Below are 17,504 nucleotides of genomic sequence, written 5' to 3'. Positions count from 1 at the left end.
AGGTCAGGAATAAAATCTTCTCCTCATATCGGGTAAAACTCTACAGCAAAAATCAGGATAGTCTGTTGATTTAAAGGCTGTTAAAAATTTGCAGTTGAGTTTTGATGAAGTTGGTGAGTTGTATTTCCTAGGGATAGGTTGAAAAAAGAACATACCCATGCCCTTAGTTTTTGAAGCTCTGCAAAGGTCAGAAGAATGGGCAATCCAGAATTCCTTAATGCTTTTTGATTCTCAGAAATTGTAAAATCTAAAACTAATCAAAGAAAAAGCCACCACCTTAAAATAGACTCTTTGTTTTATATCTATATCTGTTTTTTTCCTAATTTTTCGTCAAAATACCTAGCTTTCATTTTTGTGAAGTCTTATTGAGTAACTCTGAGAGTCATAGCCCCCAAAACTGCTGAGTCACCCAGCATCTGTGAAAGTTAGCAGCTCCCTAAGCTAAACATGTCTTCTGTCTCCTGATGATAATGTTGATTTTAATGTTGATTGTCTATGACTGGCGGGTTTCTAGGATCAAGCAAGAGGACTTTTTTTTGTGTGGCTCTTTGCCACATAACGTTTCTGTCATTCCTATTTGAATTAGACTAGACAGTTCCATGTGAATTGTCTGTCTTTCCCTCCCTCTCTTTTTTTCTCTGATACATTTTATCTCACCAGGTTCTACACCTTTAGAAAAATGGAGCACTTTCCAAAGGAAACTGTGAGTACATAATTAAGTTGTCTTCTTTACACTTTCCATATGCTCTTTCACAGGGTATATAATATTTATTTTTTGGCTTTTAAGAACTAGAGAATTTTAATTTTAACTATCTTTTTGTGACTTTTAAACATTAAGCAATAATCTTATGTCTATACATAGCACCAAAACCCAGCAATGACTGAAGTTCGTTCCCACAGAGAACAACTAGGTAATTGGAGCAAAACAATACCCATAAATATTTGAGTTCCCATGGAATGGTCTAATTCTATAGTTAGACTAGTAATGGCAATTCACAGAGTAACAATTATAATTAGGAAGAATAAAGAGAGACTAAATTTAAATATTAAATGCTCTGGTTGAGTAAGCTAGGGAAAATGGTGCCCATACCCAGATAAATGAAGGTATACCCCATGATGACTTTGCTGGGGATTGTAACAAATAAGTTAGCTTCTTCTATGGGAAAAGGATATTTTATGTTGCTTGATACTACAAAGTTTTATGTTTCAAAAACCAATTACAGAGATGCTAATACTTTGAAATTTGTGATAATTGGGTAGAGGATGACAAAATGCTTGATTTGTAGTATTTGTGAATAAAGCAAATAAAAAGAATAAATAATATGTAAGCTTTATTTTTAAGTACGGAGAAAATAATATTTCATGCTATTGCATATAATATCATTCACGAAGTTAATTGCAAGCCATTCTTAGTTATTTGTTAAGTTCAGAATAACCAGTACTTGTCTACACCATGTTAGCCTTTGAAAGCAATAAAATTACATTTCTATCTACAATTCTGAATTTTTGCTAATTTAAACTTTTTCCCTCATCAGTTCAGTTTAATTTTATATATAGGACTTAGTAAATGTTAGTACAAATTTATGTGAAAAGTTGGGAGAGTCTTCTGGATAATCGAGAAGTTTTAGCTTAAACAATAATTATACTTGGTTAAAAATTACATAAATACTTTACAGCCCTTCTAACAATAGGCATTCACAGGCTTAAGGATATTTGAATGTGAGGCCAACATGAGTGAATGTGTCAGAATGTGTAAGAGGTAGCAATCTTGAGATTTGAGAACTAGCAATAGACAGAAGCTTTTTAACCTGCAGGTGATGGAGAGCAGTGGACCAAAAGTTTTGGAAACAGCTGAAGAGATCCAGGAGAGGCGTCAAGAGGTGTTGACTCGGTACCGGAGGTTCAAGGAGCTGGTTGCTGAGAGGGGTCAGAAGCTTGAGGAGTCCTATCACTACCAGGTTTTCAGGCGAGATGCAGATGACCTGGAAAAGTGGATCTTGGAGAAACTCAAGATTGCAGAAGATAAGAGCTATGAAGACCCAACTAATATACAGGTCACTATGTTCCATTGACTTCCACAGAGCAGACCTTAAGATCTCTAAGGAGGAAAACAGGGTTTTCTTGATGTTAATGTTAAAGGGTGGGTGTGGGTACAATTGGATTCCATTTTGAAACAAAATAAAATGAAAATAAGCCAGTGGAATTTAAAGAATTTAAGAATTGAATTAAGAGAAAAATCTAAAGGTGTATTTCCCTTTGTAAAGTTGGAGGTGTGAGACAGAGAAAAGAAAAAAAATCAAACAAAAAGTGTTAGTTTGTTATTCACTGAAAGCACAGAACTGTTTCTTACAACGAACTTACATTCAGATCGTACATTCTCGTAATGTAAGTGTTTATCTTGTTAACTGTAGGGAGGTAAATGTAATAGATAGATTAGACTATCTGTTAGGGACAGTAATTCTGCCTCTAAATAGCCACGTCTTCAACATCTTCAACTTCGGGGTCTTATTTGCAAAGGAAATTCATTCTAGATAGCATTTAACGGATATAATATCCATCTGAAATTAAGCTATGGGGAAAACAATAACTGAAAGTTCAAGGAATTTCTGCAAACCATGTGATTTTAATGTTCCACCACATTCAGAAGGGAATTAGGGTCAAAAGTCACCAGTGCTTTCTGAAGCACCAATGTTCTCCACTCTTCTCAGAAGGACATGAGTTCACCACGGTTTTTTCTAGGGTTTCCCCAAATTGCTATTCATGGCTCTTCTTAAGTGCAAATGAGAGAACCCAGTAGAAGAAGTTTCATGAAAGCTACTTGCCTTTCTGTTCACCTAGAATTATCGCACGTGGCATAGTCGTGATCAAGAGAAAGGGTTACATATGCCTGAAAGTGGCCATTGATGTTGGACAGGAAGCACCAAGAATACGAGCAAAGTATTGTACTATATTAAATAGATGAATTAGTACATAACAAGAACAGAGCCCAGGATGCAAAAAAAGCCTCTCAATTAAAAAAAAAAAACACAAACATATTATAACCATCATCCTTCTCATTGTGCTCTACTTTCAGTAGAACTCAGCCATTCCTCTTTTCTGAAGAGGAAAAACCCTACACTCTTTTATTCATATAGGAGTCTATTGAGCCTTTAAAATAATAGGGTATTTACTGAAAATTCCATAAGACAAAAGTGGGGACAGGAAAAGGCTTTCTCTGTGGCCTCTGACTTTGAGCCTGGGACCCTTTGAGAGCCTGTGTTCAGTGGCTGTACCTAGAGAGAACCTTTCCCACCAAGACTGGGCCTCCTTAGCCATAAACTCTGATTTCTGAACTGCAGGGGAAATATCAGAAGCACCAATCCTTTGCAGCAGAGGTGCAAGCAAAATCAAGAGTCATTCCTGACCTGGAAGAAATCAGGGAAGTCCGATTTGCTGAGGGTCATTTTGCCCACGAGGACACCAAGGTAAAAGTATGGTAGGGCTCCTTCTAATTGCTGATTATGTTGTCAGGGTTTTAGTTGGCTTGCCAGATATTAAACATTCATGTGGATGGGTTGGAGTCAGGGCTCCTGCCTGACTATCGTCCACGGGGGTTGAGGCAGAAAAAGCAATAGGATATCTTTGTGTTCCTTGGAGTGAAGAAAAGAACAAAAGCTACCATTAAAAGGCATAACATTCCTCCTCATGCCACTGTAGAAGAAACTGGCTCAAGATCGAGCCCCCTTCAGCCTGTTCCACATCTCCCAGATGAATTGGCTTTTTCAAATGTTATTTCTAATTATTTCTTCTGACCTCAGTGTCTTTGTCCATTAAATTCTTCAAACAAGGAATGCTCTTATTTGAATCTTCTCCAAAATCTTTCTCCCTTTGTCTTTATGCCTCTTTCTTTTCACACCTCACACCCTACACTACTATTGTACCTCTCCAAAGTCCCCCCTCCCATTACTTAAAAAAAATCCTAAAATTTCATGTATTTAGAAAATCTTCCCTAAATATCTAGAACTGAAGATCACCACCATTTTAATAAGCATTTACCACTCTGTAACCCATTATTAATGTAGCAGGTATTTTCTGACTTAATCCACGTACTCTTCCCAATGTTTGTGCTAATATGGTCAATTCAGAATCTTTTTGTGTGAGTGAACTTTTTATTGCTTATGCATTTTTTAAATTGTCAAAGCAAATCTGCGTTACCTGTTTTAAAGCCGGGGCTCGTCTTTCTATGTGTAACATAAAAATCCTAGCCCATTTTACTATCAACAAAACACAGTCAGGGAACACAGACTTTAAACCAGAATGGAGTCTTATTATAAAGAGGAAGTTATTAAAATAAAATCTCAAAACTTACTTATTTCCATAAAATGGAAATAATTTTTACAGTTTTGTGTGTGACCAACCCCAACATTAATTAAAATACTTGAGAGATGTTGAAAACATTGTCACATCTGTCATAATCATCACCAAGGCTGTATCAGACAGTACCCCACTGCAGGGTTAGGGAAGAAATGTGGTTCACATGCTACTCTAAGCAATGGAGTAGTTGAAATAGATAAGATTAGATAAGATTCCTAAAGATATTACATAGATGTTACCTTCAATTTCACAATATAGGTAACACATAATATTCTGAGCTAACCTGGTATTCAAAGTCCTCTATATACTCTTAAACTATATAGTTCCAAAATACTCTTACTGTTTTGATGCCAATGATTTATTTATAACTTAGCAAAGTTGTAGCTCTTATACTTTCTGGCAGACAGTAGACAGTTCATGCTAAATTTCTTTTATGCTTTTGCCATTGCTGTTTGCTGTGCTTAGAACATGCTATGCCTATCATTTATCTGTCAAAAATCCTGGATTAAGCTTAAGCCCATTATCCAAAGCGAGGCAACACAAGACATGGAAAATGGGCCCCACATCTACTTGCCATCAAATTGGTACTGACTGATTAAAACTATGGTTTTCAAATGGTGGCAATGCTCACCAGGGATTCGGTGGGGGGGCGGGGACCCAATCTTAGGGATGTGGTGAGCACTTCGGAGGGGAAGGGCATAACTCTAACCCTTCTTAGGGAGAGCAGAGATATACAATGTAACCAAAATGTCAAAAAAAAAACCAAAAAACTTTTTATCGGGTGGTGGGCAGGCGGTAGGGGGGAGGAGGAAAGGGGTGTATGCTTCCATAACGTGTGTGATGCACACCACTGGGGGATTGGACACATCGGGGGGACGGGGGGCAGGGGCAATATTTGTAACCCTAACAATATTTGTACCTCCATAAGATGATGAAATTAAAGGGAAAAAAAAAGAAAAGAAAATCTCTGTTCCTTTAGACTCAGTTCAAATGAGCACTTTTTATGCATCCTTCTTCCCTGTAGTATTGTTTATAATCATTCCATCTTCTAAAACCGCAAGGCAATTTCCCAACATTTTCTCTTATGGAAGCTCATATTTGGCTTGGTTTAATAGCTATTTCCTTATGTACCTCATTTCCTCCTTTAAATATTTGTTGAGCAATGAATGCATGCATGAATGAGAGTGGAACTTGTATCCAAGTCCCTTTCTGCACACGTCTCTGGGTCTGTCCCTGCTCCACAGCCTCTGTGTCTGAGGATTCTGCCTCTCTTCCCCAAAGGCCCATCTGGAGGAACTGCGCCGCCTGTGGGACCTGCTGCTGGAGGTGACCCAGGAGAAGGGCTTCCTGCTTCTGCGGGCCTTGAAGCTCCAGCAGTACTTGCAGGAGTGTGCTGACATCTTAGAGTGGATCGGAGACAAGGTATAGGACTCAACAGCAAACATACAGGACCTTTCATTACTCTGTGCTGGGTACTCCATAGGCACTTACTGCAGACTATGCACAAAAGAGTCAGGGTGTCTGTTCCTGGACTTTGCTCCTTGGAAGACAGAGGAATTTTGGCAACAATTTAGGAGTATTCCAGAGGCGAACATCGTAGGGGATAAGTCTAAATGTATGGCCATGAATATGGAGAAGGCAAGACTTACACAAAGACCATGCATTGGAAGATGATCTAGGCTCACCCTGCTTCCACCTTCTTGATCTTTAACTCCTTCTCCTATGTTTTTGCTCTTACTTTGGGGCCTGGCTGAGAGTATTGCCAGAACTTTTTCCAATCTCTTATATCTCAGTGCCTATAATGTGGGCTTTGTTTTTAATTTTTCAAAATACTTAAAGAATACTCTGAGAGTTAGGACTGGAGATTAACACAAGCAAGTGCCTAGTGCAATGATTTTGTAGATATTCTGTATATTGCATTGAGTAGAGAGGAGATGAATTTATTCCTCATGATCCAAAACACATTAGGGTGCTTCCAAGGGCTTTGGCCAACAATGACCCCAATCTTGCTAAGTGATTGCCTCAAAGAGCACTGTTCCCTGGGCCAAGGTGCTATCTCAGGAAATACACTCCTACTTCTGGCTCTTCCCTGGAGGGGTTCTTCCCAGCATCCTCGTGTGTTTCCGCCTGACCTGACCTGGGAATGCAAGCAGGAGTTTGGCTCTTTTGACCTGCGGGAAGGCCTAAGTAATTGCTGGTGACTGAATGAACTTTCTGTATCTATAGGAGGCTATAGTAACGTCCGTGGAGCTTGGTGAGGATTGGGAGCGTGCAGAAGTTCTGCATAAGAAGTTTGAAGAGTTCCAAGTGGACCTGGCAGCTCGAGAGGGGAGAGTGGATGGAGTGAACCAATATGCCAATGAGTGTGCCGAGGTGAGGTGGGAGCAAAAGAGTCATTCCAGGAATAGGGTTCTGATCCATAGTGAGAACTTCTGGCTATTGGTAGGTGGGATATGAGGGAGATGGGACATTGTGAAAAAACATGGAATAACATGCTCTGGGCAGTTTCCTCTCACCTCTGGATCCGCCACTTGTCAGTCTATGGAAATGGAGTCTCCGTGTGTGTGTCTGTGTGTGTAGTGGAATCAAATCTATAATGTACAAGAAGAAAACTTTTGTACCAGGCAGTACTAGTGTTTATGGGAAACTTTCCTTAATAAAGCAACAAGTATAAACTAACAGAGAATATAAAATAATGTTGGGCTATCATAATATATTTATACAATATCATTATACATGATTATTTTGGGGGGATGAGGAAGGGAAAAGAGGTAGACTTACTTTTATTTACTTCAGAAAATACTTAAATAGTTTGCAACCTCTGAGCAGACACAGAGTCTCGGTGTTGGAATAATGACCCTAGTACATGTAGTTTTCTGAGATACATATATACACACACATGTCTATACACATATATGAAATATGTCTATAAAATAAATAAACTCCAACAGTTGGCTATATTGTGCTTTTCCATTTATGGTTTCATTATTATTGTAGGTCTATAGTCAGAATGATCTTCCTATGTTAATAGAACCAAGATTTCAGGATGAATAAGTGCTGGAGTAAGAAAAAGAACCTACATTTTCCAATTTTTTAAGGCCATATTTCCTATAGTCCTTACATTTTATCCTACCACCACTTTTCTTTTATTGCAGAGGTATTTCATTTTCCCATTGCTTTCTAACAAATCACCATGAAACTTAAAACAACAAACATCTTACTTGTTCCTAATTCGGTGAGTCAGATGTTTGAGCTGCTCAGCTGGGCTGTTCTCCTGGTCTCCCCTGGTGTCTCAGGTGGCTGAAGTTATTTGGTGGCTCAGCATGAGTTAAGGATCTCAGGGGGCCTGAATCCCACACCTGGGGCCCTGACGAGGATGATGAGGATTCTCTGTGTAGTCTCTCATTGTTCAGTAGACCACGCTTCTTTACGTGCCAGCGTTCCCCGAGGCCAAGAACAGAAGCCGAAAGGCTTCTTGAGGCCCAGGTGCTGGAGTCCATAGAAAATTACTTCTGCCATATTCTGTTGGTAAACAAGTCAAAGGCCATTTCAAATCCAAGAATTGAGGAGACAGACTCCACTTTTTGAAGGGAGAAGTGGCAAAATGGCACACCCTTTTTCCCCCAATCTAGTTCAGAAAGGATGAATCTAACACATTTACAGTATATCCACTGCTTTTCTGAAGTGGGGCCTACACTGCTGTAATAGAAAGGACCATACACTCAAAAAAGAGAGTGTAGAAAATTCTTTCTGGAGAGGCTAGGGAGTGGAAATGGAAGTGGGAAGAACAGGGGACAGGAGGAGTAAACAGATGGGCATATGAGAATTCTTAAAAATTGCAAAGTATCAAAACAAGCTGATACCACTAGCTTAATCTAGTATTCACAGATCTCTTTGCCTCAGAAGGTTTGCAAAAATGCCTAAAATTTTCTGCAAAATCATATGTGTAAGCGTGTATCTATAATTCTGGGAAGAGAGTAATGGTTTTCTTTGGATTTTCAAAGGTGTTAGGACCATAACAGAGTGAAGAATCACAGTACTAGAGTTTGGGAAAATTAACTCATATTTCACAAAGGGAATTTTTTTCTTCTTTTCTGAGGCTTCCAGCATTTCCAGGGGATTTGGCAAACATCAGCAAGGTAGAGCTCTGAAAATAACATCAGGGCTGGGCAGCCTGTGTTAGTAGGCTAGTTCAGTGCTGTAGGCACAGGATACAACAGCTGGCTGGTTGGTTTTCTAGGTGTTGGAAATGTGCATCAGGTTAGATCTAGGAGCAGGGATATAGTGTCTGGCTACAAAGGTCAATCTCCACTTCTGACAAAGTATGAACCAATGTAAAATGAGTTGTGTTTAAATGATTTTTCATGTGACCTCATCTTTGCATAACTCCAGTGTTGGTTTCCTTCTGCAGGAGAACCATCCTGAGCTGCCCGTGATTCAGTTTAAGCAAAACGAGGTGAACGCTGCCTGGGAACGTCTCCACGGCCTGGCTCTCCAGAGACGGAAAACCCTGTCTGACGCTGCAGACCTCCAGCGATTCAAACGGTAGGGATCTGGCCACCGCTTTACAGAAACCTTTAAAATAGCAGGATGTTTGTTATTTGTATTAGCTTCCTTCTGCTCTTGTTAGCCATTAGTGGTCAATACTTCAAACCAAAGTGGATCATGTGCTTGCCTTTGAGACATCAAGGGAGGAGGTAGTTAAGTCAATGTTGTGAAGATCAGAGCCCAAAGAAATAATAATAATAAAAAAAAACAAAACAGCACTGGTGATTTAGTGATGGAAACTCTGCAGAAGCAAGGAAAGCAGATTGAGAATTAGATGGTGGTGGAAGGTGGAGTTGGGAAGAAGGAAAGCATTCATAAAGAGCTTACCGAGATATGTGAAGTATCTTTGGAAGCTCAACTGTCAGGAGGTCCAGGTCCTTAATATCTCAACGGAAACAACTATTAAGCGAGAATATCTTACGTTACTTTTTATTGGTATGTGGGAAGGCAAGGTCATTGCTCTTGGGTGACCCCAGGTGGTCCTTGCTGTGTGCTCTGTTGCACTGCTTGCTGTGCAATGCCTGCCATCTTCTTTGGTTGTAACTCCTGCCAATCTCTGACAGGGATGTGACTGAAGCCATCCAATGGATCAAGGAGAAGGAACCTCTGCTCAGCTCTGAGGACTATGGCCAAGACCTTGTTAGCTCTGAGGCACTGTTTCACAGTCACAAGGGACTTGAGAGAAACCTTGCAGTCATGAATGACAAGGTAAGCCACTGTCAGAGGAATGGCTGGCCCCTTGAGCTGGAAGAGGCATTTATTTGGTGGTCATCTTGCCCAGCACCATCCCTCCAGAGGGTGCAATAAATTCACCCTTTTCAATGAACGAGAAATTCAGTGGCACTTGAATATGCTTCCTTATTTTAATTCATATCTTATACATCAATACTGGATACTCCTTATTTTTATTTAAAATTATTTGTATTTAAATATACATACATGACTTACATCGTATAGTGTTTTTCTAATATACTTCACAATTTAAAAACAAAAAGTTCATACCTCCAAGGATGGTTTCCAAATCTCACTAGGTGAAATACCCCATGGCCAGACAGTCTTTCCTTTCATCTAACCACACTTTCTTCTGTTGCAGCTGAATCCTGTTTCTTTTTGTTCTTCTCTCAGTAGATCAGAAAAGTATTTTCTTCTTTTCCTCTTGTAATAAATTCTGAGACCTGCTAAAACCACCTCTAAATTCCCTTTTAAAAGCTGGGAAATCCCAGTTCGTATGTCTAGCGTAGTGGGCACAGGCACACTAGCACTTAGAACAAGGCTACTTTCTTGAATGATTCCCGTTTTTTACTTCTTCCCCTCACAACTTTAGCTATGACATAGACCGATTACTACTGAGTGTCCACAGGACAGTCAGCCCACAGAAAGACCCACACTCACTGTGCTTTACGTATAGCCTTGCCCCTGTGTACAGTTTTTACACACTCCCCCCACCTTTCTACTTCTTTTATTCTTCCTTGTTTTTGTTTTTGTTTTTGGTCTTTTATCCTAATACTGAATAATAAAATCCCATGACCTGACGAATAATGGTAATGAAATCTCACACCCTAGACAAGATCTGATTGCAGTCGAGTATGAGGAAAGGGGTAATAACATGTGCAAAGTCACCCATATCCACGTTTTGCCCTACTAACCCCATTACTCAGGAATTGTGTTAAAAATGGTCTGGCATTACTGGAATTTTCTTGGCCTCCCTGGAGTCAATGTCTTTCTAACTCCCACAGTAATAGTTAGGGAAATGGTATAATAGTCGTGAAGGAGCAGCTTAGGTGAAAACCTTGCTCTGACACTTACTAGTTGGATACCTTTGACCCAATACATACTTTACCTCTTAGTTTTCACATAAAAGGGGAATAAGAATAATTTCTACCTCATAGTATTATTAAAGGAAGAATATAAAATGAGAAAATGTGTGTAAAGTGCTTAGCACGATGAGAGATAAAACGTACTCAGTAAATCATAATTATTAATATAGTGTGTTGGTGTCATAATGTATCAGTATAAATATACTTACCAATTATCATTACTCATATGATTGTTTTTACTATACATTTTTTTGCAAATCTTTGCCAAGAGAAGTAAGAGTCCTCGGATTTCTTACTAGGTTTCTTTTTCGTCCCAAAGGTGAAGGAGTTATGTGCCAAAGCAGACAAGCTTACGTTTTCCCATCCTTCAGATGCACCTCAGATCCAGCAGATGAAAGAAGATTTGGTCTCCAACTGGGAGCACATTCGCGCCCTGGCTACCAGCAGATATGCAAAACTGCAGGCTTCTTATTGGTGGGAAATTCCTCCTCTCTGTGGCTCTGCCTAGCTCTACTGGGCACAGATATAATATCAAAAGCAGAACTAAGTGTGAAAGGTGTAAAACAGCCAGGGAATCAGCTCCACCGCCTGCTCAGTAGCGGCAACAGATTCAATGTACCAAAGGAAGTTTTCTGTGGACTGATATAATATAGTAGTCCCTACCTGTCCATGGTTTCAGTTACCCAAGGTCAACTGCAGTCTGAAAATACTAAATGGAAAATTCCAGAAATAAACAATTCACAAGTTTTAAATTGTGCACCATTATAAGTAGCATGGTGAAATCACTTGCTTTTCTGTTGCCTCCCACCCGGGACAGACACGAATCATTCCTTTGTCTAGCCCATTAGTCAGTCACTTAGTAGCTATCTAAGTTACCAGATCCACTGTTGCAATATAGAAGTTCTTGTGCTCAAGTAATCCTTACTTTACTTAACTGTCCTATTTATTAACGGTTATTGTTGTTAATCTCTTACTGTGTCTAATTTATATGTGAAACATTATCATACATATGTAGGTATAGTATATAAAAGATAGAGTTCAGTACTAACCTGAGTGTCAGGCTTGCACTGGGGGACTTGGAACGCTTTCCCCATGGATAAAGGGGTGCTACTGTACTCAGCATCACATCTCCACTCACCCCCATCCCACTGTCTTCCCATTTGTAAAGTCGTGGGATGCTATGGAAGCATTCCTAAAACTGGAAAAGCAGTTGAAGAAACATTTCAAAATCCTGCTTCCAGCTACGGAGCTGAACTAAATTTTCAAGCTGAAGAGCATCGAAATAACTCCAGTATTGTTTCCTGAATGTAGGTTAATAGCTTACAAAAAACCCTGATAATCAGGCATCATTTCCGTAATGAATTCTTATGATTAGTCTTTAACCAGAAGATAGTGTTTATCTTATTGTCATGATTTAAAACCAAATGGTGAGCATTTAATTTTTTGGAATAGGTAACTGTTTTTGCATTTTTTATTAATAGGGTTAAAAGAGAGCTAAGACACATGAGGAATCCTAACACTAATTCTAGTTCCCTCTTACCATAGGGTGCTTCCTGTTATTCATATGGCATGTATTTATTTATTGCTGCAGTATGATTACTTTATTCCATTTCAAATACCTATGGGGTAGGTGGGACCTTGTAGTGATGGAGACGTAATTCCCATATATCACATCACACAATGGCACACCTACCCCAGAAATATACAACCTGGAATGAAGGACTTACAACCTGCACCACTGAAGGAACTAGACCTGCAGTCCCCAACCCCAGGGCTGCCCACCAGCACAATAGCCACGGCCTATTAAGAACTGTGCTGCACAGCAGGAGGTGAGCAAAGCGGTCATCTGTATTTACAGCTGCTCCCCTTCACTCACATCCTGCCTGAGCTCCGCCTCCTGCCAGCTCAGCAGCGGCATTAGATTCTCATAGGAGCAGGAACCCTAACTGTAAACTGCGCATGCGAGGGATATAGGTTACATGCTCCTTATGAGAATCTAATGCCTGATGATCTGAGGTGGAGCTGAGGCGGTGATGCCAGTGCTGGGGAGCGGCTGCAAATACAGATTATCTTTAGCAGAGAGGTTCAACTGCACAGAGACTATAATAAATCAATTGCTTACAGACTCATATCAAAACCCTATCAGTGAGTGGCAAGTGATTATGTAATAATAATAGAAATAAAGTACACAATAAATGTATTTGCACTTGAATCATCTTGAAACCATTACTCCCCTGCCAGTCCGTGGAAAAATTGTCTTCCATGAAACCAATCCCAAAAAGGTTGGGGACAGCTTAACTAGACTTTAAGTAACAGGAAGTACATCAGGGAAGGAGAGGGCTACCATTAGAATGAGGAAGGACTCACACATCTTAGCTCAACCTAACCCTAACTCTTTGTTCAGAGTCCTTTCACATCAAGTTTCGCCCTCCTGTCTTTGACCTCACCTTTCCCACAGGTACCAGCGGTTCTTGTCCGACTACGATGAGCTCTCAGGCTGGATGAAGGAGAAGACTGCTCTGATCAATGCTGATGAGCTGCCCACCGATGTGGCCGGTGGGGAAGTCCTGCTGGACAGGCATCAGCAGCATAAGGTAGAAAGCAAAAGACTCCCCAGCAGGAGGAGGGGGCAGGTGATTCGGTTCAATACCAGGAATGCTAGGAGGCTTCTTGCTGCCTTTTGAGACCTTGTGTCTTGTGGCCACAGCATGAGATTGACTCCTACGATGACCGATTTCAATCTGCTGATGAGACTGGTCGAGCCCTCCTGGATGCCAATCATGAAGCCTCCGATGAAGTTCAGGAGAAGGTAATGTAGTTTAATAGAGCGTGTGAAATTTTGATGGCATATTTAGCCTTAATCTCATAATAATATGATAATCTCTGAATGGGAGGAGGATAGAAGTCATCTAAGCATGTTAACAATAGGGACCCAACTTTTATGGTGCCCCCTTTCACATACAGTCATCCATCATTATCCATGGGGCATTGGTTCGAAGACCTCCCTGGGTTGCCAAAATCCATGGATGCTAAAGTCCCTGATATAAAATAGTGTGATGTTTGCATACAACCTCTGTACATCCTCCCATGTGCTTTGAATCATCTCTGGATTTATAATACCTAATACAATGTCAATGCTGTGTAAATAATTGTTACACTACATTGTTTAGGGAATAATTACAAGAAAAGAAAAGTCTGTACATGTTCATACAAATGCATTTTTTTTCCAAATATTTTCCCTCCGTAGTCGGTTGAATCCACGGATGTGGAACCCACAGATATGGAGGGCCAGCTGTGCTGTTGTAGTTAAATTGAATCACTTGAAAGTCTCAGGACACTGTGTCTGCTTCCTCACATCTGAGCTTTTATGTCACAAACACTCTGGCTTCTACCTAATAGGAAACTTCCATACCATTTTCCCTTTTGACATATGCTCTGTTTTGTCACCTTTCCACGCTCATCTCCAGACTGTAAATTCTATGAGGACTGCACCTATTTTGTCTGTGGATTCCCTAGTGCTTAGCACGGTGCTGGAAACATGGCTGGCACCTGTACCTTTTCTTCTTTCCTCTGTACAACCTCAAATGAAGCTGATTTTTCTATATCTGTGTTTTTCAAATTTACATTAAATAACAGGAAAACTTTAAACACTTAACAACTCCACTGGATGAAGACAACAGGTTTGCCATCATTCTAACCTCCTGGATCTCAGGGCCTCACTGCAGCGCCCTGACCCAGGGAGATTTTGCTCCAGTTGCAAAGTCTAGGAACTCCTGGGGATGATGGTAGCAATAAGATCTGAAGGCCTCTTTGCTTCTCACTAGTTACCAGCCACAGCCTCCAGCACTATGCAATGAGTGAGGTTGAGATAACTATGTTTTGAATTCTCCCAGTACTCTGTGGGGATATTGTAATATAGATTATTATTATTATTAACAAGTCTCTGCCAGAGCAATAGCAGAACCCTAAGTCCTTGAAAACTCACCTATTATCGTGGGATTCTCAGATTCTGTGCTGTTCCTTTGATGGAGTTAACACAGAATCAACTAAAGTAAGTTGGAATTTCTTGGGCAGATGCTTGACCAGAAACAAAAGCTTTTTTTTATGGGTTTAAGAATCTCTCTTTTTTCTTCCCTTGGTCATTCTCATTTTTTTTTTTTCAGAATAAAATGCAAACCTTTCAGTCTGACATTTTAAGTGCTCTATGAATTTCATCAAATGTGCACTTCTTTTGAGACACTGTACTTTTCTCTAGAGCACATGGTACAATCTAACAATTACCTTGAGTTCCTATAACAACATTTTTTCATGGCATCATGTCCTCCTACAATCCTGCTACCTGCTCCCAGCCCTTGGTACCTGCTCTCTGGTACAGTACTTCCTATGCTTTTCCATACTTCTACTCCCTGGTTCTTCCTGCCAGAATTAGTCCTTTCTTGGTTCTTTATAAATATTAAGTGTATTGTACTTCTTTCATGACCTTTTTTCCCATTTTTCTTATGCTAAAATCATTTGCTTAGATGTTGATACCTTAAGAGAAAACCCTATTTCCTATTTATTTTTGTATCCTTCAAATAGCTTTGCATTTATTGGATGCTCAATAAACATAGAATAACATAATAGGTAACATAAACATAGAATAACATAAATGATCTTCCTGATGTACTGCCTTCTCCTTTCCAAAGATGGGAATACTTGCCAACAACTGGGCTGCCCTGCTGGAACTGTGGGACAAGCGTCAGCATCAGTACGAGCAGTGCTTGGACTTGCACCTCTTCTACAGAGACAGCGAGCAAGTGGACAGTTGGATGAGTAGACAAGAGGTAGTGGGAAGGGTCCAACCAACCTCTAGAAATCATTTCTTCCCCCCCTCACTTACCAGCGTGACTACTATGAGCACCCTCATAACCACTTCTGTGGGCCAAAACTTGTCCTTGGAACTAGAGAATTATCCAAAGAAGAAAAGATAGGCCCTTTCTATAATGCTACCACCACAAATTCCCTTATGAACAAATGCATATGAAAATACCTAAATACATAGCAGAGAGGATTTAACCATAACTGAACATAAGGCAAAATGAACATCAAATTTATAAGGGCTGAAGAAGAGAAAAATGTGACTAGATTGGGGAATTCCATGTGGATAGACCCAGAAATATAGGTAGGAAAATTGCATAAGAGCATCAGGAAGGAGGCTTGAAGCTCCTACTGTTTGAGGTTAGTCTGTATCTACCATCCTAATTTGTGCTAATTCCTGCCCTTGTTCTCTAACCATTTCCTCTTCTTCCTTCCTTAGTCCTTGTGTCAGAGACATTCCAAGAGGAATGTTTCTCACTAACGGAGCATAGCTGGGGTGTGTCTTTCTGTCTTCTACAGGCCTTCCTGGAAAACGAGGATCTGGGAAACTCACTCGGCAGCGTAGAAGCCCTTCTTCAGAAGCATGATGACTTTGAGGAAGCCTTTACTGCCCAAGAAGAGAAGATTACAGTAAGAAATGGGCCGTAATTTGGGCACTGTCTTCCTGTTTGTATATAACATCTCATATAATACCTGTCCTTAGACAGAATCACTCCTTTGTACAGAAAAAAGAAGGAAGGAAAAATAAAAGAATCACTCCTATGACTACCAGAAATAGCATGAGGATTATTCTTAAGTTCTATGCTTGTTCTATAGTTAGTAGTATTTATTTGTGTGTTTTTAAACTCTTTCATTTAATTTTATAAATATAAAATGTTGATATAGCATTAAAGCCAAACTTCATACTTATCTTTAAAAGAAAAAAAGTTAAAGTGTCCAGAAAAAGAATCACACTCATTTTTATCAACATACTTCTTAGTCTACAAAGCATATTTGGAAAGGTTTTCAAGTTAGTACATCATTTTTTTTTTCTTTCTGATGAAGTGCATGATTGTTGTTTTATTGCTTTGTTCCTCTCTAGTAATATCTTAATACAGTTTTATCTAGTAATATCTAGATATCTAAGTAATATCTACTCTTTTCCTTCATAGCATATTTTTCCTTAACAGTGTATCTTCATCTTTGTGTTTCTCATCTAAGCTACTATAGAGTTTTCCTGTGAACCTTACAGTGTCCAGAAGACTTATCAATATATAAGCAGGATTCAAAGGAGTATAAGGAAGACTTCATGGGTCCAATATATTATATGTCTGTGGCTGTCTTCTAGGGTGGTGCTGACTTTAACTCCCCCTTCCCACATGTACAAACATACCACCACCACTCGCAGCAACAGCAATCAAATTCCAAGCCTTCTTTGTTAATCTCCAATCAATTTGGAACTTAATGTGGTCCATTATTAATCCATATGCATGTTCTTTCTGTTGATTCTCATTGGAGAAAAGCTAACACTGTAAAATAATTTATTGTGTATAAAGTGCTATCATTTATTTTAGATCATTTTCCCATTCTGATTAATTCTAAGCTGTAGCAATTTGGGAGATTATGGATAAATATAGGTAAAAATTTGCCTCTACAATTTCTGACTCCTCTCCCCATGTAGCTGGAATTATAAATGTAGATATAGATACAGATACATATCATAGAAGAATAGATGAATAGATAAATAGATGGACAGATAAACTTGTACCACTGGGCGTAACTGTATCATTAATAGTGTTTCCTCTTGATATTTAAGCACAAATCAAATATTTAGCTTGTAGTGAGATATGGATTCATTTACTGTAGCCTGGATATATATTGCGGCACAGAGAAAGTAATTGACATGCCTAAAGTATATGTTTTGAAATATAATTTATAACAGAAATCTGA

At 39.5% G+C, this 17,504-nt stretch overlaps 1 protein-coding gene across 1 annotated transcript in view; it reads left to right on the top strand.

Annotated features, from left to right (window-relative positions):
• The first annotated feature begins 420 nt into the window (after positions 1–420).
• Positions 421–17,504, top strand: part of SPTA1 (spectrin alpha, erythrocytic 1) — a 65,428-nt gene continuing 48,344 nt past the window's right edge. Inside the window, 12 exon segments of the mRNA XM_076000262.1 lie at positions 421–703; positions 1,815–2,054; positions 3,339–3,464; positions 5,635–5,775; positions 6,580–6,726; positions 8,765–8,898; positions 9,465–9,609; positions 11,038–11,192; positions 13,177–13,312; positions 13,426–13,527; positions 15,404–15,541; positions 16,095–16,205. Of these exon segments, the coding sequence (XP_075856377.1) occupies positions 680–703; positions 1,815–2,054; positions 3,339–3,464; positions 5,635–5,775; positions 6,580–6,726; positions 8,765–8,898; positions 9,465–9,609; positions 11,038–11,192; positions 13,177–13,312; positions 13,426–13,527; positions 15,404–15,541; positions 16,095–16,205 (1,599 nt within the window). The 5' untranslated portion in view covers positions 421–679.

This window comes from Microcebus murinus, chromosome 2 (assembly GCF_040939455.1).
Source record: "Microcebus murinus isolate Inina chromosome 2, M.murinus_Inina_mat1.0, whole genome shotgun sequence".
NCBI classification, from domain to species: domain Eukaryota; kingdom Metazoa; phylum Chordata; class Mammalia; order Primates; family Cheirogaleidae; genus Microcebus; species Microcebus murinus.
This window is presented reverse-complemented; position numbering and strand designations above follow the sequence as displayed.